Genomic DNA, 24,326 nt, shown 5'->3' with positions numbered 1-24,326 from the left:
TGGTCGCTGCAGGAGAAGGAAGGCATCTCCAGGGGCTCCCTGGCTTCGACACACTTCGACAGTCCCTGGATGCGCTGGACATCCCGCCGCGCTGGTTAATGCTACTTCTGTGCCTCCTGTCTGGACTGCCCGTGAGTTCGTATGGTGCTGTTTTATCCATTTCCCATCCTTGGCTCGCTCGCTATATCCAAGTGTTGGCAGCTGCCCTGCTCTGCCTATCCCTGCCGTCACCGGAGAGCAGTTGCATTCATCCTCAGCTCTCAGGCCTGCCTGAGCTTTGGAGGGACTTTTCCTCCTGGGTTTTGTGCTCCCCAGGGACTTCCCAGATGCTGAATTTTCCCACTGAGTCACTCCGTCAGGTACAGCAGTTTCGGCTCAGCTGGCGAGTGGGGATGCCCATCCACCTCTCCTTCCCCTCAGGGTGGAGCAAGTGGTTGGGATTAATGATTTGGCTTATGCCCACCCCTGCCTTCACCCTGCCTCCATCCCTGCTCCCCTCCTGGTGTGCGTGGACTGGGACGGCTGCTTGCTCCGGCTGGAGGGCTCAATTTGCTTTCAATTTGCTTTCACCATCAGGGCAAGGAGCTCAAAGCGGCTGTGACAAGGTTATCTTGCACCTCCTTCCAGGTCAGGCTTTCAGGCACGTTCCTGCAAGTCTTCTCTCTGTCTGTCCCAGCCATATTTTGGTTGTTGATGTCCACACGCTGGTGCAAGAGCAACCCCACTCCTGCACTCTCCCCGCGCCCTCACCCCGGGTGCGCCCACAGCGCGGGGTCTGCCTCACCTTCATCAGGTCGCGGTGGTGCTCCAGCACGCTGCAGGTGGTCTGCCAGGTGTCCTGGTAGCACTCCCAGGGGTCCACCCTGCGGGGAGCACAGCAAGGCAACACTGTTGGCCGATGGCCACTGCCTGGACCTCCTGGCCACCCTACCTTCTCCCCACTGGCCCGGCCAGCAGTGCCATAAGCAGCCACCATCGCTCCCCCAGCTCTGCCATGGACCATGTCCTTCCTCCAGCCCTTCCATGCAGCTCTCCCTAATAGCTTTGGGGACCTGAATGTGCGCCTGGACGCTTTTCCACTCTTGGTACCCAGCTAACCAGCTTTCATTTGGCTTGGATGTAATTACACGTGTTACAACCCTGTTTCCTGAGGGCAGCCCGGAGATGTTTCTGGTCCCACCTCAGCCGCCAGACGCCACGTGGCAATGCTGGGAAGGGGAGAGCCCACGGGCTGGTGCTGCAGGTGTAGAAAGGGAAGGTGCCACGGCACAAGGCTGGGGTGGGCTGGGTGACTTTGGGCCTCACCCAGACACCACAGACTCAGCGGGGGGCTTGCAAGACCCCCTGAAGCCAAAGGGGTCCCTTGAAGGATGGTGTAACACTCCTCATCGGTTCTCTGCTGGACTAGGAGAGGAAGGCCTCTGGTTTCTAATCAGGCTTTGGCTGGGAGAGGAGAAAGTCCATCCTGGGGCTCTAGCAGCTTGTGGCATCTCCACTTTGCATGCGGGACTTACTTTGCCACCATCGTGCCAGGGAAGGGGCAGGGGCTGCTGGGGGCTGCTGGTGCCGCGGCGGGTGCAGGCTCTGCCACTCACCTGATCCAGTCGGAGGACTGGACGGCCAGTTGGCACATGGTCAGGCGGTGCCGACTTGAGACCAGACCCTGCAAGAGAGGGTGATGGAGGAATGGTTACGGGAGGCAAGCATCGTGCCCTGGCCAGCCTGGGCTTGCAAACCTTCCTGGGGCAGAGCATCAGGCTCGCTCAGATGAGACAGGCCAGAAGGATTCATTCCTGCCCACAAAAATTTATTTAAGCTCCTGTTTGCTGGAGGGGAGGAGTCCCTGCCTTGCTTCAGCCCCAGTTACGCACTGGTCAGTGAGATTTGCTCAGCACCACCACTCTCAGCCCTGTGCTGCAGTGGGGCCAGACCCGGGGATGGTGGTTTCTTGATGAAATTTCTCCAGCTTTCAGGAGAGGAGGAAACTCTCCCCTCTCCTAATTTGGATTTCCCCCTGCCCCAGGAAGTGCTTTTAAACATCCCTATTTGCATCGTCGCCATCCCCACAATAAAATTGGCTTTGAAATCATTCAAACAAAAAAACCTCCAACCCAACAAGATGACCACCACCGTTTATGGGTGTCAACATTTCTCTTTGCTGTCTAGTACTTTGGCTGGTTGTAGGGTCTCACTGCAGTTTTTTATCTAAAGAGTGAGTGGTTTCATCCTCTCCCTCCTCTCAGAGACTTTCCCACGGTCAGGAGCTGCCCCGGGCAGAAGAGATCCATGAAAGAACCATGGATGCAGGCAGCGCTGCCCAGCGCTCGCCCCTGGCTTCAGAGATACCATTGCACGTAGGAGGCAGAAAGGGAAAATGGGGACGACCCACCGTCTTCCCGTAGGAGTCGTGCACGGGCGAGACAATGCCACCGATGACAATGAAGCGTCCGGTCTTGTGCAGGTAATCCCGGGCTCGCTCTGAAGGAGGAAGACAAGGAAAAGGGTGCAGGGGGATTCAGCTGGACCCACTGAGCCCCGCAACACCCCACTGCTGCCCACTGGCTTTGCCCAACAGCCATGGATCGGCTCATCCCGGCTCGGGTAGTGCCGGCTGGGGAAGGCGAGGAAGGGAAGGGCTGGCTTCATCTTTACTGCCCATCTCATTTGGTACCATCCTTGCTGATGCTGAGCACGGACCTTCCTGGGGACCCCCAAACCTTGCGGGAAGAAGGCAGGGGAAGGCGGGAAGCAAAAGCTAATCACATTCAGACCCCAAATCACCTTCAACCACCTCGCCAAGGCACCGGAGGGGCAGCCAAGAGCCTGCACCACCGACGACAGCCGCTCAGCAGAGATGAGCTCTTTTGGCAGCCCTGGAGGAACCAGACTGAGCTCACGAGGTGATGCATGAAGCTGGTTCATTCAAATCCTTTCCTTTCTATTTTTCTCTGCCCATAAACTATGTCCACCCTTTCTCTCCCCATGACTTCTCCCTTCCTTGTCTGCTACGGTTTGCTGCTGACTACCAGCCGAAAGTATTCTTAGCAGCTGGAAGGTGACCGATGGCTCTCCTAACCTTGAGCATCACTTCTGACAAGGACCCCTTAGGTGCGGGCAAGATTAAAAAAGCCAGGATAATAACAAAACCCGCTGCCTCCACCACCGCCAGGTTGCGGGGACAACCCCATGGTTTTATGAGCAGAAAACTTTTTGCTGGCTCATGTGTCGGCGGCTGGCCGTAACTCCCGGCAGGAGGTTATCAATACAGACTGGAGGATGGATGGACTGAGAGCAGCCGAGAAGAGGACACTGGTGGGTGACAAACTGGACATGAGCCGGCAATGTGTGCTTGCAGCCCAGAAAGCCAATCGTGTCCTGGGTGCATCACCAGCAGCGTGGCCAGCAGGTTGAGGGGGGCGATGCTCCCCTCTGCTCCGCTCTGGTGAGACCCCACCTGGAGCACGGCATCCAGCTCTGGGGTCCCCAGTATGTGACAGACATGGACCTGTTAGAGCAGGTCCAGAGGAGGCCACGGAAATGGTCAGAGGGCTGTCCATGCTTTCACCTCTGCTATGGAGAAAGGATGAGAGAGTGGGGGTTGTTCAGCCTGGAGAAGAGAAAGCTCTGGGAAGACCTTATTGTGGCCTTTCAATATATAAAATTGGCTTATAAGAAAAATGGAGACTTTTTACCAGGGCCTGTAGTGACAGGACAAGGGGCAACAGTTTTAAACTAAAAGAGGGTAGATCTAGGGTAGATACAAGGAAGATATTTTTTTTTACAATGAGGGTGGTGGGACATGGGAACCGGTTGCCCAGAGAAGTTGTGGATGCCCCACCATTGGAAGTGTTGAAGGTCAGGTTGGACAGGGCTTTGCGCAACCTGACGAAAGATGTCCCTGCCCATGGCAGGGGGGGTTGGACTAGATGATCTTTGAAGGTCCCTCCCAACCCAAACCATTCTGCGAGCCTGTGATTCTAAGCTGTGCTGTTGGTTGACAGCCTAAATAAGAATTGCCATCACGCACAGGGCTGCATGCACGGGTGCTTAGCACAGATGGATCCCTGCCACCCCCACCGCAAAACCCACACCTCACGTGCCGCTGTTTTGGAAATGCTGAAGGGTTCACCAGGAGGAGCACTGCACCAGGACCGAGACGCTCGTCCCCATCTGCTCCTCTCTGCTGGAAAGTGCTGGGATGCTGCCGGTGAGCTCACCACCTCTAGCTCTAACCCTGCTTGCTCGAACCCTGCTTGCTCAAGCCCTAGTCGCTCCCTGCTTGCCCCAACCCTGCTTGCTCCAACCTTGCTTGTATCCTGCTTGCTCAAGCACTGCTCGCTCCCTGCTTGGTCCAGCTCATGGACAGCAGCTGCTGGGAGCTGCTGCTGCGGGACGAAGCCTTGGCAGAGCAGAGGAAATATTGGTCTGAGAGCACATCATCGCAGTGGGATGGGGGAGAGCCCTTTCTGCATGCACTGGGGAGTGGGGGGCTCAAACGTCCTGCATATGGGCTCTTGGGGTCTACCCTGTGTGGGCTCGGACAGACTGATGGAGCCATCCTGTCGGGGAATGGCAGCTACGCTGCAAGAGCAACGGCAGGGTCGGTCACGGCATGGTCCCTGCCACGGCTGCCAGCTGATCCCCAAGGTCTCACTTGCTTTTGGGAACTTCTCCCCCCACCATTTTTTCATTCTTTCCTTGGGCCGGTCCTGATGCAGCCACCCATCCTGCTTCCCTCCCTGCCTGCAGGCAGGGCTGCCCCGGGCTTCGGGCAATGGTGATTATGTCCTCCCCTTCTAGAAACCTCTTTGCCGTTGCCTCATAGGGTTGCACCCATCTTTGTCACGGATCTGCTGCAGCGATGCTGTTATCTGCTGATGCACCTGGCTTCCTCGCCTTCTGCCCTTTCTCCCTCAAATTCTCGCTGCTCCCCCTGACACATGCTATTAAACGTCAGCCCCATCATCCCTGGGGCTTTCCCCGGGTCCCCTTCCCATGGCACCCGCCACCCACGCCCCAGCCAGTCCCACAGCAGCCGCCGCACAGCTCTTACACCACTCCTTCCCTGCGTCAACACCACGCGTTGCCCATGTCCCACCGCGCCAAGAGACTTGCCAGAGTCCCTCCAGCCTGATGCACAGTCTCGGGCTGGTATTTCCAAAAGGCGGCATTCGAGGATAAAAATGCTGGCGAAGAGTTGCTAAACTCCTGTGGGCTCCTATGCCATATCCGACCTCCCTCTTCTCGTCCCAGAGCACGCACATTCGTGCCCTGATGCTCCTCTGAAGATGCTCGCAGAGAAGCAAAGAGGGTTTCTCACCGACGCTGGAGATGGAAAGTCCCATCTTTTCGCGCTGCAGCAGCAATACCTCCTGCTCCCCAAGCTTTTGCAGCTCTAAAACCCACCCCCTTTACTCGAGCTCTCCCGCTGGGTGCATTGCAACCGCCTTGTCCCCCAGGCACACCGCGCCTGTGCATGAACCACGGCACCGCTATGGGGTCGCAGCCCAGCAGAAAGCAAGGAGGAAGAGGCTGGGAGGTGCGAGCGTGGGGCAGGTCAGTGGCGGTGGTGGTGGCCATGGCCGGGCTGGCCCTGCCTCCTCTGCCGAGCGTGGGGAGGGTGGTTGGGGAATGCACAGCGCAGCAGTGCCCACCCCAGCTATGGAGACAGTAGAAAGAAAAAAAAAGATAGAAAAGGTAAAAGCAAAAAGGGAGACGAGATTGATGAGTCATTAGAAAGCGCTTTTTTTTTTTTTTTTTGCAAGTGGAGGATCTAGAAAATATTTTACTTTTGCAAAGACAACGAGTATTTCTGAAGCTAAGGTGACTTCGGGATCCGTCAGCCATCCTGAGATGGCACTGTGCTTCGTATCCTACAGACACCCTGCTCCAGCCGCTGGCGTTTCCCCAGGGGACGGGGAGCAGCACTGCCAGAAGGACTGGTGCCCTCCCGTGCGGCAGCAGCGGGGACACACTTGCAGGGAACCTTCCTCCCCCCCGCCACCTGCACCCAGCCCCAGCTGGCACCCACTAAAGCTGATGCAAAGCTCTCCAGCCTGCGTGGGATGGCTCCTGCTTCCCTCGGTGGTATAGTTGCATTATTCCTTGGAAATAAGCAGCAAAGCTAGCTCCTGCCGTATCTAGGGAGATGTTTCCCCATCCCAGCTGCTCAACATGGCATTGGTTGTTGGGGCAGGGAACCCACCCTACAAATCCATCTTTGCCAAAACAGCCATGTTCCCGTTTCCCCTCCAAAAGAAACTTTCCCAAAGAGAAATAGGAAAAAAGAGGGGAAGGAGAACAGTCAGCGTTTGCCAGATGCAAACAGAGTCGTGATGGAGGAACACGAGCGGACAGGGGATCCTGCTGCATCTTCTGGAGCTGCTGCACTGAACTGGGGCTCCTGGGCTTTTAATGGCAACAGAAACACCTCGTTGTCCTGCTGCCGGTTGAAAATTAGCCACGGGATTGTTCACGCCTGCCAGCGCCATGAGGGTAACGCCGGTTGGGTTTGAGCACGCGGGAGCGGCGGCTGAGCCCTGGGCCACAACTCAGCACGATGGGCAGGTGAGAGCACAGCTTGGCAGGCCCAGATGTGGGAAAAGGGGCTTTTCCATGGATACATCGATGGGTACGCTTTTCCTGCACGTTTCCTGGTCAAATGATCCTCTCTGGGTGGTGTGGATGGGGTTGTGCTGTTTAGGAAAGGACTGTTTTCCCGGCGGTGCATCTCGTCAGCTCCCATGCCCTTGCTCTTGCTCTGCTTCAGGGCAAAAATTCAGCTCTAAAATTATTTCAGAGCTCCCTTGCAACGGCTTGGGATGGATGAGGAGCGCTCGTGTGTTGAGGGAGGCGAGAGGAGCTGAGCAGGGCAGGGAGGTAGGGATGTCGCTGAAGAACCGCTTGGACAAAATGATTTTTTTTCCCCCAAAGTTTGAAATTTCTTCTAGGGAATATTGTTCAGCTATTGGGTCAGTTAAAAGTCAGTTAAGGAACTATAATTGCCATGGACATTCCCCCCTCCAAGGGCGTTAAGCAGCCCCAGGCCCCCGTGACATCCTGCAGGAGATTTGCCAGCCTCAATAAAACCTCTTCCTCAGACTCATCCGAAATCCTTTCCCTGGCTTCCTTCCCAGATCTTGTGCCCTGGGCATGCCAGCCCCCAGAGAGAGAAAAATGGGCTTAAATCATTCGATCGGTGCAGGGAGTAAAATTCAATTGCCTGAATTAGATGTACTGAAAGTTCCCTCCCTGCCCTCAAAATCCTGAGCCCGAAGGGGTTAACACCGGCAGTTTGATTTGAACCATATTTTTTCATCTTTGCTGGTTCTTTATCCGCTGGGAACTGTGTGGGAGCATCTGCATCCACCAGCGAGTTTCACCGGGGCGGCAAGGGGACCGAACCCAGCCCTGTGCGTGACTACGGCTATCTGTGCTCCAAGCGGTACCCAGCAATGCACCCTATGGGGAAGCGCACACAGAAAAATACAATATTCTTGGTTTGTTTGGGGGTTTTTTTGTACGGGCAAGGGGGTTTGAGGTTGAACCAGCATCATAAACTAAAGCACAAAACTCCATGGGCGGTGGGATTCCCTTAGCAGCCCGCCACGACAGCCCTCCGTAACCACTTGCCTAGAAAGCCAAATGTGCGAAAAAATCCTTTTTCTTCTGCATTCTGCATTTTAAAAAGAGGAATCGGGGGGTACCGGCAGCACTGCTCCCTCTCCAATGCTCTGTGCTCACCTTTATTGATGTTACTCGCTTTCCCATTACTGCCTTTAAGGTTAATCAATCAAGAGGGAGAGGAAAAAAAAGCCTTTTTTTTTTCCTGATTCTGCTCTTTCTGGCATCTTTCACATAAACCATGTCCTGGGACCTCTTCTAGATTGAAATAAAAAAAGACTGCGTAGGGTATAAGTTACAGAAAACAGCATCAAGAGGCTTTTATAGCAAAAAAAATTAAAGAATTGAGCCATGATGTTGGAAGAGGAATTAAGAGGAGCAAAGAAATGTTTTTGGATGAGCCTAGAAGCGGAGGAGGTGTGCGGGAAGGCTATCCTGACCGCCTTGGAAGCACACGCAAGAAGACAACTGGAACGCTTGGAGCCGGTTGCCACCACGTAGGGACAAAATCTAGGCATGACTTTTGGAAAAGCGGAGCCTCCCCGACGCACGCCGCCACGCAGGAGAGCCGGGGCTTTGGGTGTGCAGAGGAGCCAAGATCGATGGACCAGCATCTATCTTTATATACTAATGCAATTTAAAATGCAAATTAAAATAAAAGGAAATTCCCTAACAAAAAAGATGCCTTCGAGTTTTAAATGAACGCATCCTCTCATTATTCCTTGCTTCACCCCGACTTGATTTTCCTTGCCAAGAGAAGATTAAAAACACTGATCCGTCCATCTCCATGCCTTCTCCTTCATGTGCAGCACCTTTATAAAGCTCACTCTTAAGACGAGCTGAACTCCTTGCACGGAACCTCCACTTCACATTCTCAAGGGTGGCTGATGGTATTAATTTGCCTGGAGTTTTTGGTGGCAAAAGCCAACGATTTCGCCTGGCTATCAATTTCTCAAGGTCTGTATTTAAACAGCCGGGCAGCAAGCCCGCATCTTCAGGGGATGTGCTCCGTGCTGGTGGCATGTCATCTCAGCTCCGGCTCTCAGGAGCTCACGCAGAGCCTCCACCACCACCGCCTGCCTTAATAAAACACCTTTTCCTGCAGAAAACAGCTCGTCTCCTACAAACGCATGCAAAGGATTGGAAACCCAAGCAAACCCGTATAATTCTCGTGACTGCAGGCAGAAAAATTATTTGCCTGTTTCTACAGCAAGGCCAACAGCTTCAGCGGGACAGATCCTATGGGATGCTGATGTGCCGCTGGCCTCGCAGCGCTTACGGAGGGGTGTGCTGCTGGGAGGAGATGGAAGTTGCTGCTCTCTGTGTCGCCATCAAAATTGTTCGTTTGTTTTTTAACCTGCACGATATTTTTTAGAGAAACCTGTAAAAATGATGCTGCTCTCCAAAATATATATATATATATAAAAGTCGGGATCCGCATTTTCAAGAGCTTGTTGTCTACCTCAGAAATACCAAACGGAACTTAAATATGCATGGGAAAAAAATATATTTATTGGCTATTAAATGTCTGCAAGGGACGTATTTGGGCAAACATGCGGGCTACAAAGCAGCAGTATAGTGTAGCGAACGGAGGGTGGAGCCAGGAACGGGAAGACCTGCCTTCTGGTCCTGCCTTGCCTACAACTTGCAGAGCATCTCTTCGTGTCCCAAACTGGTCCGTTTTCACTTGTTTTTGGGGCAGAGCACGTCCGTGTGCTTGCAGGGCTGCGTCCATTGGGCGGCTCTGCCCGCTCGCTCGCAGCTCTGCTGGCTCACTTGTTCGTGTAACCAGCAGCTAAGCCAGACCTTCACAGCCACCCACTTCAAAGCAAAAGCCTTTAAAAAGATTGCTTTTTCTTAAATGACATCTCAAATCCCATTTGCAGAGGAGCTGTGCCGCTAGTGGGGCCGGCAGCGCGGCGGGAGTAGGCACCCTCACTGCCGGGATGGTGGCAGAAGATTTGGGGCAGGTGGCACTATGGCTTCAGGGTGGCACAAGATCGCGGCGTTTGCAGCATCTAGATGCGTCCGCACTGCGATCTTGATGCTGCATTTAAAGATTCATTTATTTTTTTTTTACAGATTGAATCTTCCTAGACTGACATACTCTTCAGTGGCTAAATGGAGAGGGCGACAGGCAGCCATAGCCAAGCCTGTCCGAACGCGTTAGCTCATCGAGCCTTGAGTCTCATCCTCCGTACAAGGCAAGACAAAATTGCTTTAGCTCTTGTAAGAGACCTCAGGGATGTTGGTGGTTTGTTCCCTGCCCCGGGCTCAGGTTGCAGTGCCTCCTGCCATGGCGTGTGCTCCTGGCGTGTGCAGGAGGAGGTGTGGGTCTCAGCATCTTGAAACGATGGGTGACCAGCGACGTGGCTCCACATGAGGAGCAACTAGGAGTTGGGCAGCAAGGGCAGGGAGATGGGATGGAGGTCATGGCTGGCACAGAAAGGGCAAAGAGGGTGAGTGTTCTGCTGTCCTTGGGTCTTCTGCAGTCCTTGGGCCTTCCAACCCGAAGAAAGCGGGGCTGTCCATGGCGTGAGGCTAAGCTGAGGAACTCCACACCCAAGTACAGCACTGGTTGTTCTTCTGGGTTTCTGGAAATGGGACGCTGGGTTTGGTGGGTCATCGCTTTGAACCACTGTGGCTGCTCTGATGTTGTGGTGCTTCTTCCAAACCCCCAGGTCCATGTTCTCAGAAAAGACCTTTTTTTACAAAATTTGTTGCATCTTTCATGCAAAATATCTGCACCAGGTGATGGTCTCCCTGCAGATATGGCTAACGCCACACTGCAGTAGCTTTGCATTCCTCTTCTCATCCATATTCCTTACGGTCAACTATCTACGCAGCTCCCAACCTTCCCTCCCTGCTTGTGCAAAGATTTTTGCCTGGGAAAGAGTAGATTTCGGTCTGAAAAGCCATCAATCTCAGGAGTCTCAGACCCGCTTCTCTGCCGGTTTGTTGGGTTTCTGGCCCATTCGTTGTCGTTGAGCTCAGCCTTCTGTCACGGCTTCCCAGCCCTTTCCCAGCCCGTTTCTTGCCTGTTGAATACCTGTGATGTCCAGAGACTGAGCTGGACCCCAGAAAACACCCTCTGGTATTTTCATTTTCTATGAGCACCTTATAGCCTGCAACACCAATGCAAAGATGTTGGGTTGGAAAGAAAAGCTCATTGCTTTTCCAGTGTAAATTGTCCTTAATGCTCCAGACAGCCTTGCATGGCTTTTAAACATTGTTGACATAAATAAACTACCAGCGATGGACCCTGCCAAGACGTGCATTAGCCCAGTGGCAGCACACTTGTGCGGTGGAGAGCTTTCAGCCGCAGCTCCCCAGCTCCATGCCTCCCGGCACAGACGCTCTGCGTGGCTGGTGGTTGACCTTAGCCTTGCTATGTTGGGGAAGGAAGGGACAGGGGTGACACTTGGACCCTTCCCAAGCACTGGTGACACCTCCCCGCTGCCCCAGCCCAGCTTTGCTCGCCTCCCCTGCAAATGCATTTCAAATATTTCTGGCTCTACCGCTTTCCTGTGAGATGACGGTGGGGAAAGACCAATCAGAGGATACGCTCCAGGGCTACAAAAATGATAACTGACGATTTTGTCCAGATTGCATCAAAAAATAGCGTCCTGCTTCCCCAATAGGAAACCAGTGATTATTTAAGAGACGTTTCTTTTTGGCAGTTCTTACTGTGTATATTTAATCGCAACGTTTCGGCTCCTCTGGCACAGTTCCATCACCTAAATTGATGTTAATGAAATCAAAATATTCCTCGTGTTCAATTTTTCAAGGTGTAATTTCAAATTGTATTTGCTTTGCCTTTGTACCTGCTTCATTCACACCCCTAAGATTTCCTTTTTCCTTTTGTATTTTTTTTTTTTTTTACAGAGGAATGCCACCAGCCAGCTCTGATTTATGCCCTTCTCCCCACGGGGGACTGAAGCTGCAGCCCGCTCACACTCTGCGCCAGCCCTCCGAAAACACACACGAGGTAGCAGGGTGGCAAGAAAGTTTTGCGCAGTCTTAATCGCTCTTCCCCGAGAGCCAGGGCAGAGGAGGGTGCACAGCCACGAGTGATGGAGAAGGCAAAACCGTTTCCTGCGTGTCTCATTTTCATTTCAAGCAACTTGGCCTCCGACATCCTTGGATGGGAGGCGGGATGTGGCCACGAGGTGCCGAGGGCAAGGCAGGCGCTTTCCCGCTGTCTAAAATACCTTCTCCTGCAGGGGAGAGTGACCCAGATACGCCTGCACACTTTGTTTTATTCTCGAGCTAGCGGCACTTGCAGGACCTAAATGTTGCTTCCTACCCCGAGCTCAACTCGGGCAAGGAGCCAGCAGTTATTCTCAGTCTAATTGAGTGTGGGGGGTGTGTATATATATTAAAAAAAAAATTAAAAAAATATACATAACTCTGAACGCCAAATCAGGGATGTATTTGTCAGAGATGTACTCATCTCAGAGCCCAGCTCTCCCGCCTGCCCCAGGGCCACTTTCTCTGCCCCAACCAGTGTCTTCACCCACCCATCGCCTACGGCCGTACCGTGGTTGGAGCTGTGGAAACCATTGGCACCTCCATTCCCTGGACCTCCTGGAGGGACAAGACAACATTTCTACTAGAAGAACAAGCCCTGACCGCTCTTCAAGGGAGGTTTCTCTTTTGGGAAGAAGCAGGAGGAGGGGCAGAGAGTGGTTCTTCATCATGGGGTTGACCCTTCCCAAGGCAAGCCTGGGGAGATCCCAGTGTGTCCCACTGACCCAAACAGCCTGTCCTGCTTCGAGCTCAGTGCCTCTTAGACATTCTCAGTCAGATTCCCAGGAGACTTTTGGTTGGTAGAAAAGTCCCATTAAGCCCCCTAATGCTTAATGATTTTCATCTCCGAGCTAATTGCTCTGTTACATATTTTTCCCCCCACCCCGTTAGTCCATAGCTGCCCCCAGGCATTGTAGAAGTAACAAATTTGGAAGGGACTTCCATGCTAAATGGCTTCAGTCGTTGCTGCACATTTGTTTTAAAGGCTTTTCATAAGCACGAAAAAGCATTGGCCACCAAATACCTTGAAACTTGTGGTGGAAACGGAGGCTATGAAAGGCCTCAGAGAAGTGATGCTGCAGCACCTGACCGTCCCACCTCCCAGCCCACCCAGGTCCCCCACCAGCGTCCAACTCTGAGAGCCGCCCGAGTGATGACTAACAAGACTCATGCTATCACCATCTGTTGACCACTCGTGGCTTCATGGCAGAAAAGTGAAATTAGAAGTTTAAAACAAATTTAAAAAAAAAAAAAAAAAAAGATTGAAGACTGAGTCACAATGAGCTGACCTAGAAATAGCAGAGCATTTGCTGGAGACCCGACAAAACGGGGCCTGGGTAGGGGACCTGGCTGGTCCCAGGTGATCTGGGTTTCTGAGATGAAGCCGTAGAGGAACAGCCTATTTGATATCATTGAAATTGAAATTTAAGTTGAAGGCATCCTATTTTTCCCTCTTTTTTCAGAACTGGAATATTGCAAGGGGCGGTGCATGTGAGAAGGCACACAGGAGCCCGGGAAGAAACCCTCCAGGTCCCAGAGCTTGACAAGAAGCATCTGAGGAAGAGCCTGGCAAAGCAACCCAGGCCAAAGCGCTTTTCCCCCCTGGAGCATCCCACCCTGCTGTGGTGGAGCAGGCAGGAGCAGGCAATGCGCCTCAGGTGAGCAACATGAGGACAAGTACGGGGAGCTGCTTCTTGAGTTGAAGCTGCCACCAGCCCCTCTAGGTAGGGACTGGACCTAGTTCTCCGTCAGGCAGGTGCTTAGCACAGTGCTGTCACTCTCATCACTTTTAAGGAGAAACGATACAGTTTATTGCCCAGAGGTCACTATCCTGGTACCACAGGGAGAGGAGGAATGTGCTCAGCACCTTGCTGGGTCTCACCTGAAGGATGGGCAGCTGAGTCCTGCCAAGGTGGACCACCCTCCGCCTGGTATTTGACACCCAGAGCTGCTGCCTGGGCATCTTAGAGGGCTTGGGGCTGGCGAGGGAAGCATCTAACCTGGTAAAAGCAACTCTTAGCAGATAAAAATGGATGAATAAGGTGACTTCACGTAAAGAAGGACATTTTTTGAGCTCCCTGCCACAGGACAGCACCGACACACCTTGCTTAGAAGCCCTCAGAGAAGGATTAAGCATCTCCAGGTAAGATGAGTCTCTGTACGCATGGTATTGAAGTGAAAAGGGAGAGGTCTTATACCTTTCCCTGGCTGGTGCATTAGCTGGCTGCCCCATAAGTCAGCAAGGGCTCTGCACGCTGTAGCGTGGTGCATGGTGGAGGGGAGCGAGTTTTCCTCTTCCAGTGTACTATTTTCCTTGGTTTTTTGGAGAGAAATGTGCCAAGATATGCATTTGCCAGCGCTCAGTGTAAAATGCCCCTCTGAGCACTGGGATTTATTTAAGTACAAACCAAGGGAGTGAACATCACTGCAGCTGGACTGGGCAGAAAGCGGTCGGAGTGATTTCGGCTGGAATCCTTCTCTCCTATAGGGTTTTCAAGGCTAACAGCCCTCCAGCTGGTGTAAAGCGATGTAAACGCGCCGCCCGCAGTAAAGCGACATCAATTTGCGGTGCAAATCTGGCCCGGAGCTGGTATTCTGTGGCTGTATCTTGGCTTTGATGAGAGTCTAAATATCAGGAGCAAAAATAAACCGTTTGGCAAGCAAAGGGGAGAGTGTTCCAGACAATCCCGACTGCTCTCTTTGAAACGATTTTTGTCGCCCTGGGCCCACGGATAGAGTCAAACAGGACGAGGGTAGCAGCAAAAGGCACCTGGCGAATATTTTCATGATCCTGCCGTGGTCTTATTTTGCTTCCACCAGGATGCGGGTGGCTCGGTCGAAGTAGGACAGGCACCTCAATGTTCATCCCTGGAGAGGTCCCGGTCCCCACCTCAGCCAGCCACAGGCTGGGAAATCGGTGTCACCCAGTGCCTTTTTTTTTTTTTAAAATGGAGGGGAAAAAAAACCCCAACAGATTTCCACGCTTGTTTTCCGCTGCCCTAATTTCCCCGTGCTGGCACTCCGTTTGTTTTCATTTCCAAGCCGTTGTAGCACATCAAAGGCAGTGCTTTGTATGCCCCGGCATGTGTCGTGCTGCTCCTTCGGGCTGACACGCAGTGGGATCACAACCCTACCAGGAGCCGAGGATTTACGGTCCCCGATTCCCCACGGAGCAGAGATGGGGAGCATTTGCCTGGCGGCTCTTTGCTGGTCTTGGGTGGCCTCTACATGGAGCTGACCGTGCCGTGAGTCTGACCCATGGCTTGTCTTTGCCGGCAAAGCATCCGAAGATGCTGACCCTGGCAGGGATCTGCGTTGGCTGAACCAAGACTGTGCAGGCAGAAAACATCCCATCTACAGAGATGCAGAAAGGCCGGGGGGATGCTGGTGACGGCATGGGGTGGCAGAGGCAGCCAAGGTAGGACTTCAGCCTCGTGGTGACACCAAAGGGATGTCACGTTCCCGTTACCGCAGCTGTGTCTCGCCTGGCTGCGCGGTTCAGCGAAACCTTCTCTCCCTGCAGATCTATTCCCAAGACCCCATTTCCCCCAAAAGAAGCATCGACGATGTCTTTGCACAAAGCAAAGGCGCCAGAAGGAAAGCTATGCCTCTCAGCATCCCCAACCCAGCTCGCGAGATCTCGCTGGGAAAACTGGATTTTCTTACTTCCCTTGCCAATAAGCCCTAGCAAAACGTGATCTCCTCAGGGAAGGCTTAAGCTCAATTAGGGGCTGTTGGATTTTCAATGAAAGTAGAAACCTTTGTGGAGCAGGAGCTGAGCAAGTCCTTCCTTGCCTGGCTCGGAGACGGGCTCTCCACCCATCCCGTGGGGAGCTCCTCTGCGTTTGCCTCTTACTCCAGCTCCAAAACAGGCTTATCCCAGTTCATCTCCTCCTGGGGCAAGCCCTATAGTGGCTCTTGAAAATACCTATTTCTAAAGACTCCAGGTTTTTCTGTTCCCAAAATATGGATTTAGCAGTTTTCTGCTGGTATGACCAAGCTACATCCAGCAGCTCAGGCTTACTGAAGGAAACTAGTTGATGCTGGAAAGGGAGAGAAAAAAAACGTGCTCCCAACCTAGGTTGTCTTCTCCAGGCGTGACTGCGCACCATCAACATGTGCAAGCAATGCTGCTTTGGGGGGACGAGAGGAGTTTTCAGGGCTGTGATGGGCACTACAGACTTTGCTCGGCTTTCTCCATGCAGGGCACCCCGAAAATCCAGCCCTGCTTGGCTGTGCACCGGTGGCACCATGGGAGTGCTTGGATTCAGGGGTTATAGATGCCAGAGAGGACATGCTCATCTCAAAATCCAGAGGTGCCCCGGCTTTAGCTCCATCTTAGGCTGATTTTTCTGTCTTAGAGGTTGTCGGGTCTTTCTGTAGCTGCTTTGGGCTCCCTGGTCCCAGGTGGAGGTTAGGGTTAGGGTTAGGGTTAAGGTTAGGGTTAAGGTTAGGGTTAGGGTTACTTGTGCTGCACATTCAACACAGCTGGGCTGTTTCTGCTTGCCCCTTGCCCCCTAGCCACAAGAGGTGGGACGTGGTCTCAACCCCAGGCTCCGATGCATCTCCGCACCTTCTTTCTCGGCTCGGGGGACCCCTCGCAGCCCCCCTGCCTTGCCGCCAGAAGGGATTTCGGAGGCCAGAGCATGCAGGGGTGAGGATGTCTGTTTTGGGCCAGCTGCTGCTCAGATGCACAAAGATCAGCCTAATCACGAGCCGCTCCTCCCCGTGTCCCCCATCGCTGCGGTACCCGACACAAACCCACAGCAGCCTGGCAGGGAAAGCCGAGACATGAGTCCCCCCCCATTGCACCAGTCGGGAGAGATTAAGGGACTTGCCCAAGGTCACACGAGAGACGTGGGCTGCCACTGCTGGGGTTTAGCATTCACCTAATTGATACCCTCGGCCTTGCACAGGCTGCCGTTAAAAAGTGTCAGAGAAGATGATGCGGGAGGTGCGAGCATCTTAGCGAGCACAAACAGTTTTTAAATAGAAGCAGAGCCCCTGTTTGTTTCTTGAATGAGGTTGTAGGACTGTATTTCTCACTGCCGGGTTTGTTTATAGTTGGTGGAAGTAAGAGAAGGTACGTGGCACATTTTGGGAGGTGGCATTGTCATAGAGACAATGTAATGTCTCACAGACCGTAATAAATGCTGCTAAATATTTAAGAGCTTATAAATATTTTAAAAGAATCCCTGAGTAGTTATTGATGGAGTTTAATCTGGTGCTTGGGAAAACTTCTCCTCTCTGTGGGTCATAAAGAGGAGATGAGTTGCTGGAGATGCAGGAAGCTGGTGATAAAAGCCATGAAAAACAGTCTGTATGGGGTGTAGTGACGGGAATGTGACATTAACCGATATATAATGGCACCCAAAAGAGCCATGGGTGCTGCAGTCCTGCCAGTGCTGCTCTGTCCTCCCGGCACAGCACCCAAGAAACTGCAGTTTCGGCATGTTTGGGGCAAGTGCTGGGAGTGGAGGCGCGTCGGTGCCTCACCCCCAAGGCACAAGGCTGGGCTGACCGGTTTCGCCGTCTGCCACCGCTTTGAGCCAGGAGCACTTGGCCAGGCTGGGCATGCCTTGCCCTCCCAGAGCCCTTCTACCTGTGAAAGATTTTGGCTGTTTGCTGTGATTTCAGTGGCTTGGGCGTCAGCGGAAGCTCCTCTACGGCGTTGCAGAGCCCGGCCAGCATTAACCTAAAAAGCTGCTGAGAGGTGAGCACGGATGCCACAACTCCCCATGTCCAATAAATCACCCAGGGCGTTATAAGTAACGTCTGTCCTGGCTCTGCCCTGGGTCGGATCCTTCCTGCCGCCACTCTGCCTGTGCTGCCTGTGCTCCCCGAGCCCCGCCAACGCTGTGCGGAGCGAAGCCGGGGCTCAGTCAGGCCCTCCCTGTCCGTCACGTCCTCCCGGAGTCCCATTACCCACCTCTCGCTCCATCGATCGCTCTGGCTAATTACGCATTCAGATTTCAGCCCGGAGATGAAATGGAAACACGAGGCAGCCTTGCAGAGGCCTTGACTTCTTACTCATGTTGCAGAGGGCAGAGGCAAAGCCTCTCTCGAGCTCCTGACGAGCTTTTGCTAGATGGGGGCGGGGGGTGGGGGAGGATTTTGCTTCTGGTCATTTGCAGATATATTCACATTTAAGCAAAAGGAGAAAGGGCGAGCTGTCATTCTGCTCACGCATTTCTCCCAGCTCCGTCCCAGGCAGCGATGCTCTCATTACACTGCCCTGCAGTTCAGTCTTCTCCAAAAAAATAAGAAACAGTGATTCTTGAAATTCAGGATATTAAAACAACCCACCAGAAACAAAAGCCTCAGCTCCTGCCTCTTCCTCCCTCTTTACTTAGAAAACTCCATCCCTTCATCTCAAAACCCTCTTTACGTGACGCAGCAGACCTCGGTGCTGCTCCTCTAGAAGGGCTGCGTTGAATAATCAAAGAGCAGCCTGCTGGGATTTTTAATTGCTCAAATTTTCTTAAGAAGCCATGCAACGGAGAGTTTTACTTTTGATGGCAGAGTCCTCTTTCATTGTTTTCCATCAGAAATGGTTTTTACCCAGCTGTTGGTTGGGATATAAACCCTCTTCAATAACAGATGCACATAAGTTATAGGGTAAATCTAATTCTCATCAGACAAAAAGGGCGGGGAAGGGAAAATTAGTGGGGATTTGCTGACTTTCAGGATTCATTCTGTCTATGAGCTATGTTTTTCTGCACAAGTCCAGGTCCTGGCACTGTTTGAAATGAAGTGGGTGGGAAACTCTATGGCCAAACAGATTTAAAACCTCTAAGGTACCAAGACTCCCTACGAGAAGGCCACATCTGAACGACATCTCGCAAACGCCTTCCTCCCACGTGAGCGGACCTGGAGCAACCCATCGCTCCATAAACCAACGCGCAGGAGGCGAGACAGTCGGGATACAGGCAGACGCTACAGATTTGATTAAAATCGCCTATTTGCTATCAAATGCTTGACAGTGGCCCCCCCAAAAAGCTGTAAAAAAAGCTAATTGCCTCTGACAGAGTCAAATAATAATGTCCCAACCCTTTCCTTGGGGGTCACCCAAACTGCTGCCTCTGAGCCCAGCTCTGAGCACCCCCGCGGCCCCCAGCCTCCACGTCGCTGGACCTCACGGGCACCGTGCGGCCGGGAGAAGGGAAGGACGGCTTGGAACCTTCCCCTGCAAGGGCAGGGAGATCCCCAATAAAGCTCTGCTAATCAAAGGGTGACGAGCAGAGGTGGAAAGGGGGACGGAGACGTGTGAGAAAGGGTTTGGGTCTGATAGGTGGCCCAAGCCCCGGAGATGAAGCTGTGTCAGGCTGCTCTTAGCACCGGGCAGAAATAAAGCCGCGTTTGGTGAGCAAGGCAGTTTCCTTGAAGCCAGAAGTTTGCACATGAAAGGATGGGTTGTGAGGAATTTCAGAACTCTAAAAAGGCAAGAAAAAATGTCTAACCTGCCAAAATGGGGCACGTGGGTATTTGCAGAGAGGCCTTTTCTTCTACAGTTTAAGAAAAATGAATAAAAAGAAAATAAATTTAAAAAAAAAATCAAAACACCGCATCTTGATCGACCTGATGCCATCTTCCCCCCTCCAAATCCCTCATGTTTCAGTCTGCAGAAATCATCAGAACAACCCTCCAATTCTCACATATCCACAGGACAGTACAAGCCCTTTCCCCCACAGAACTATGAAGAAATTCACTCAGCATCTTCCTTCCAACTCTGGCAGTTTGTTGGCTCCCTCTCCAATCCTGAAACCCCAGGAGGGAGAACCACACAAACCCTGGAGCCTCTGACCTTGCACGGTGATGCCTTTAACCCCAGTATTTTACCCAAGACCACCTTCGAAGCGAACCATGTTTTTTTGATTGAAAAATACGTTTTCTACCTTGCTCTGCAGGGCTGCCCTTTGGTTTTCATGCTCCGAACCCCAGGCAGGAGGAGGACACAGTTGCGTTGGGGTTCCCTGAGCTGGGACAAGGTGGGGAAATGATTTAATTGTCAAAGCAAGTGCAAGCTCATCAGCTGGAAGAACACCAGCATGGGCTTCGGTGCGTTAGCAGGGCTGCGCGGATTAGATTTTGCTTTTGACATTGATTCATTGGCTTTTGTCCTTTGGGTGGCATCGCTTGCACGGGAAGGAAGCAGTAGGTGAACTGCGGCGAGGCCGAGATGGAGGGAGATGTCCTTCAGGCAGCAAATCCCGCTGCCGGCGGTGACGTGCCGCTCCGCATGTCCCCAGCAGTTCGGCACTGAGATGCCGAAGCCAGCGCAGGGATGTCTCGGAGGTTCCCCTCCTGAGGTGGCTGCAGAGGAGGAGAGTTAAGCATCTGCCCCGTGCTCAGCGTTCCTCCGAGTGTCAGCGGGAAATTAAAGCGAATTGGTTTGAGTTTGGGTGTGTGCCGGCCAAGGTAAGCAGCCGGGCTCCCCGGCACCGAACAGTGGTGGGGTTTTCATGTGGCTTTAATGCAGGACTTTGTTCTGAATCTTATTTTTCTCCAATTATTAAGACTTTTTGCATGGGTTCTGCTTCTCCTTCTCCATACCTCTTTAGGATATAAATGAAGCTTCATTTCAGGCTAAAGACCACCAATGTTCATGTCAAGTTTTAGAAACAACCTCTGCCCTCTTCTCTCCTCCCGCCTTTCCTCCCCCCCACATTAGCATCCTAAACTGTTTCTCATAGCCACATAAAGCTAGAAAATACAACTCAAATTTGTGACTCAGAACATATGTATATCTCAAAGCACATCTGATACCACAAATAACTCAGAGTGTTTTCAGGGCTATGTGGGTGTCTGTCTCAACCCCTTGGTATGGATGGCTGTACAGCACCCTATCTCACCTACTTTTTTATTATATATCTTATGTTAAATATTAATTTATATGTATGATATTCATTTTATATACACAGATGTGAATCAACCTCATTTGGTGAGCCCTAGTGACCCAGCCTTGTGACTGGCAGAGGATGGAGGGAGCCCCGTTGCAGTAAGTTCAGCCCCGCACAGAGGCGAGGGTCAGCAGCGGGTTGCAGCTGCAGGTCTGGGGTTGTAACAAGAATCCCAGCTTTCTGGAAACCCAAGGATAGCAATGATACTGAGTCTTAAATTCACATGACTGGTGGAAAAAATAAGTCAGTGGGAACCTTTCCCCCACTAGAAGAGACTTCCAAATAATTAACCCATCTGCTATTCAGGCAAAAATCCTATGGGAAAAGGTTGGCTTTTGGCCTGAATAAAACATGCTAAGATCCAAACTGAGAGAAATGATGGTTGGCATGCAATTGTATATCTACAGTGGCATACCAGTGCAAATCTTATACTTCCTTTTGGCTTAATTTTTGCCATTGTTAAACAGATAAATTGCATCTCTCTATGTTAAGCAAAAAAATCCTCCTATCAGGCTCACAAAGCCCAAATATTTGTCTGAAAGACAAAGACAATATTTTTGCACAAATTCAGCTGTTTGAAATGCAATATTTACAGGACGGAGTACTGTTTTGGTTGGACTCATACAGCACAGAGCTAAACAAGTAACACAGATTTTGGTTGAGATTCCCATGGCTTCACAAGATTATTCTTTTAGACTTGGGGGAAGTGTTCCTCAAACAAAAATGAACAGGGATTTAGAAGCTAAATTCTGTGTCCTTTCCTCATGGGAGACTCATTTGTCCCTATCAGGTATCTCAAGACTTATATTCCAGGATCTCTACAGGACATGTGCATAGAAAATTTCCACAGCAAGCCATCCTCTTTGAGCTACCACAAGTCTTCCTGAAAGATGTCTGAGTCTTGATTTACAGCCTTCAGGTGACAGAGAATCCATCAGGTACCCAAGTAGTTTCTCCTACTACTTGATTACCTTCACTCAAAACCACACACCATATTCGTAGTTTGAAGTTGTGTGGTATCCAGACCTGCTCCTGGCATCTCACCAGTCCTTGTCCTGCTGAATAAAGGAGCCCCCTTCCATCACATGTCACATATCCCTCCCCCAAGCAGATACTTTAAAGGCCTTGATCAGGTTGCTTCTTAACATCTTTAAGGATGGATCTAGACCGAGCCTCTCTAGACTCTTGCCACAAAGCCTGGTTTCCGGAGCTAATGTAATTCTTGTTACCGTTCCTCCAAGAAGGGTTTTGCTAATGCGGTACATGAAAATAATACAACCTTTCTTCTTCTGCTTGATATTCCCCTGCTTACATCTACAAAGATTGCATTTGCTGCTTTATTTACAGCGTCACACAGAGTTTGCATTCAGTGAGCTATGTACAATCACTCCTCAGTCCTTGACACAGTCGTCGTTTGGCAGAAGACATTTGCCTGTTGTTTATATTTGACGTGCGTTTCTCCTTGCTGAACATATGACTTTGCATTTGACTTCGCGGTTTGAACAAGCCCTTTTTATCAAACAACCCGAGTCAGGCAGCACAACTGACTCATTACCATCATTAACTGCTATTCTACCCACTTTGGGGTCAGTGGCGCTTTTTACCGGCAGGGATTATGTATTTTCTTCCAGGTCATCGATAAAGATACTGAACAGTACTGAGTAAAAAAAAATCTCATCAGGAGTCTACTGAAAACACCCACTGCATACCAGTATCTCACCAATCCTTATTTTCTACGATATATCTTGTTACCGGTTTTTAGTCCACTGAATATGGGCCACGTTGATATTTTTAGTATTACTTTTCTTAATCAAAATATCATCTAGGACTAAATAATGTGGATTACAGAAATCTGTTTTATCAATAGTTGCTTCTATCAATGAAGTCCCTGTTATTTCATTTAATTATTGTTTTTATTTTTAAATAGTTCCTCTTGTTTCTTGTTGTTCACAATTGATTTTCGCCTAGGGAATCGGATTTTTTGAAGTTTCAGGTATATTGGTGCCCAGGACTACATTTTGCTGGCACTTACGAAATGGAATAACAATGTGATCATTTGCATCTAGAAAACCATTATTTTCTAGCCTGCTGCCCAACTCATTATGATCTACGAAAACAAGGTCTGACGCAGAAAGACCCCAAGCTGATTTCAATTATTTTTGCGCTTAGAAACTTATGTAGGGCTTTTAGAAACCCCAGGGATGCTTCTCCAGCTGTAGCACGAGACCTTCAGCATCTGCTCCCCAGCCTCAAGTCTCCTATCAGACATCAAGGATGGTTCCTCTCTCTGCACTCCAAGAAGGGATGTTAGAGGAGCTGATCTTTCCACTCCTATTTCATTTGGTGGTCTGCAGTGGACACTTCACCCTCAGAGGACTCCTCCCCACCCCAGGTAAGTCACTGTTTGCATGGGGATCTCCAGGCATTTCGAGCTTTACCCGAACTGTCAGTGTTTATGGCATGTCAGACTGCCTTTGACAGAGACTGCCCTTCCTCCATCCCTCCCTCCCTCCCGCCCTCTTGTCTTGCCTGAACAGGCTGTAGCAGTGATTCTAGCATCCCCGTCATTTGGATCATCTCACAGATGCTCAGTAATATCAATCATCTCACACGACCGTTGCCGATTCCTTCGACCTATTATCAATCTGAAGGTTGGGTATTCTAGTATTTCAATTGACTGCCTATATTTTTGTTCACTTCAGCCATACCTGGCTTTAGCTGCTTGGCCCGGTCCCTCCCTCCCTCCCCGGTCAGAGAGGATATAAAAGTGCTGCAGCGACCGCAGACTCGCAGACCCAACGGGCAAGCGGCAGCTGACAAATACGGCCAGGAGCCCTTGCCAGGACCGACCCCGGGCGTTTGTGGGGGCGGGAGCGTGACAAGGTGAGTGCAGAAGGGGGGGAACCCCGCTATCTTAAGGGAAACGTAACCCAAGGCTGGGTGCCAGCCCTTCTGCTGTTGGCTTTCGGTGCGGCCGGGGGCCGAGGCCCGGGTCGGCCTCCACCCGCCGCTCCTTCAGCACCACCCGCCGCGGACAGCGCCCGGCCGGGGCGGCCCCCCCCGCCCCCCGCTGCGCTCCCCCGGGAGCGGGGCTGCACCCCCCCAAAATGGACCCCAAACACCGCCCGACACCCCCCCCACCCAGGGTGCAACCCCCCCCCCCCCCCTTCCTCCTCCATCCTCCTCCCCGCCCCGCTGCCGGGGGTCCCGGCGGGACTGACCGAACATCTGGATGTGGCCCTTGGTGATGGGGTTGAAGCTGCCGCAGGCCAGCAGGATAACGTGGGTCTTGGTGGTCTCCGTCATGGTGCCGGCGCGGCCCTGCCCGGCCCTGCCCAGCCCTGCCCCAGCCGCTTTTTGTGTCTCGGTGCGGCTGCGGCGGCGGGAGGGAGGGAGGGGAGGGGAGGGGAGGAAGGAGGGAGGGAGGGAGGGAGGGGAGGGAAGGAGGGAGGGAGGGAGGGAGCGGGGCCGGGGCGGGAGCGGGAGCGGAGGCGGCGCCGCGGCTGCGGGAGCGGAGCCGGGGCCGGGGCCGCCCCCCGCCACGCACAGCCTGGGGCACGCACACCCCCGCGGGCACGGGTGGGTTGGCTGGGCACGCTTGCACACGCAGCCGGGCGAGCACAGGCCGATATGACACAGACACACACGCAGGCAGGCGGTGCAACCCCTGCCCAGGGGCTGGGGGCTGCGGCCAGACACCTGGGTACGTACACACACATATGTACGTGTATACACATACACGTGTGCACACGAACACCCCCCCACATGCACACA

General features: G+C 52.2%; 1 protein-coding gene across 1 annotated transcript in view; it reads right to left on the bottom strand.

Moving 5' to 3' along the window:
* The window catches only part of NMNAT2 (nicotinamide nucleotide adenylyltransferase 2), a 29,604-nt gene extending 5,746 nt beyond the window's left edge, over positions 1-23,858 (bottom strand). Inside the window, exons 1-4 of the mRNA XM_050901276.1 lie at positions 23,774-23,858; positions 2,390-2,478; positions 1,596-1,663; positions 785-863 (exon numbers count right to left, since the gene is read on the bottom strand). Coding sequence (XP_050757233.1) covers positions 785-863; positions 1,596-1,663; positions 2,390-2,478; positions 23,774-23,858 — 321 coding nt within the window. The remainder of the gene's footprint in view (positions 1-784; positions 864-1,595; positions 1,664-2,389; positions 2,479-23,773) is intronic.
* Between the last annotated feature and the right edge of the window lie 468 nt (positions 23,859-24,326).

Source organism: Gymnogyps californianus, chromosome 8 (genome assembly GCF_018139145.2).
Source record: "Gymnogyps californianus isolate 813 chromosome 8, ASM1813914v2, whole genome shotgun sequence".
Taxonomy (NCBI): domain Eukaryota; kingdom Metazoa; phylum Chordata; class Aves; order Accipitriformes; family Cathartidae; genus Gymnogyps; species Gymnogyps californianus.
Note: the sequence above shows the minus strand (reverse complement) of the source record. Positions and strands in the feature narration are given on the sequence as shown.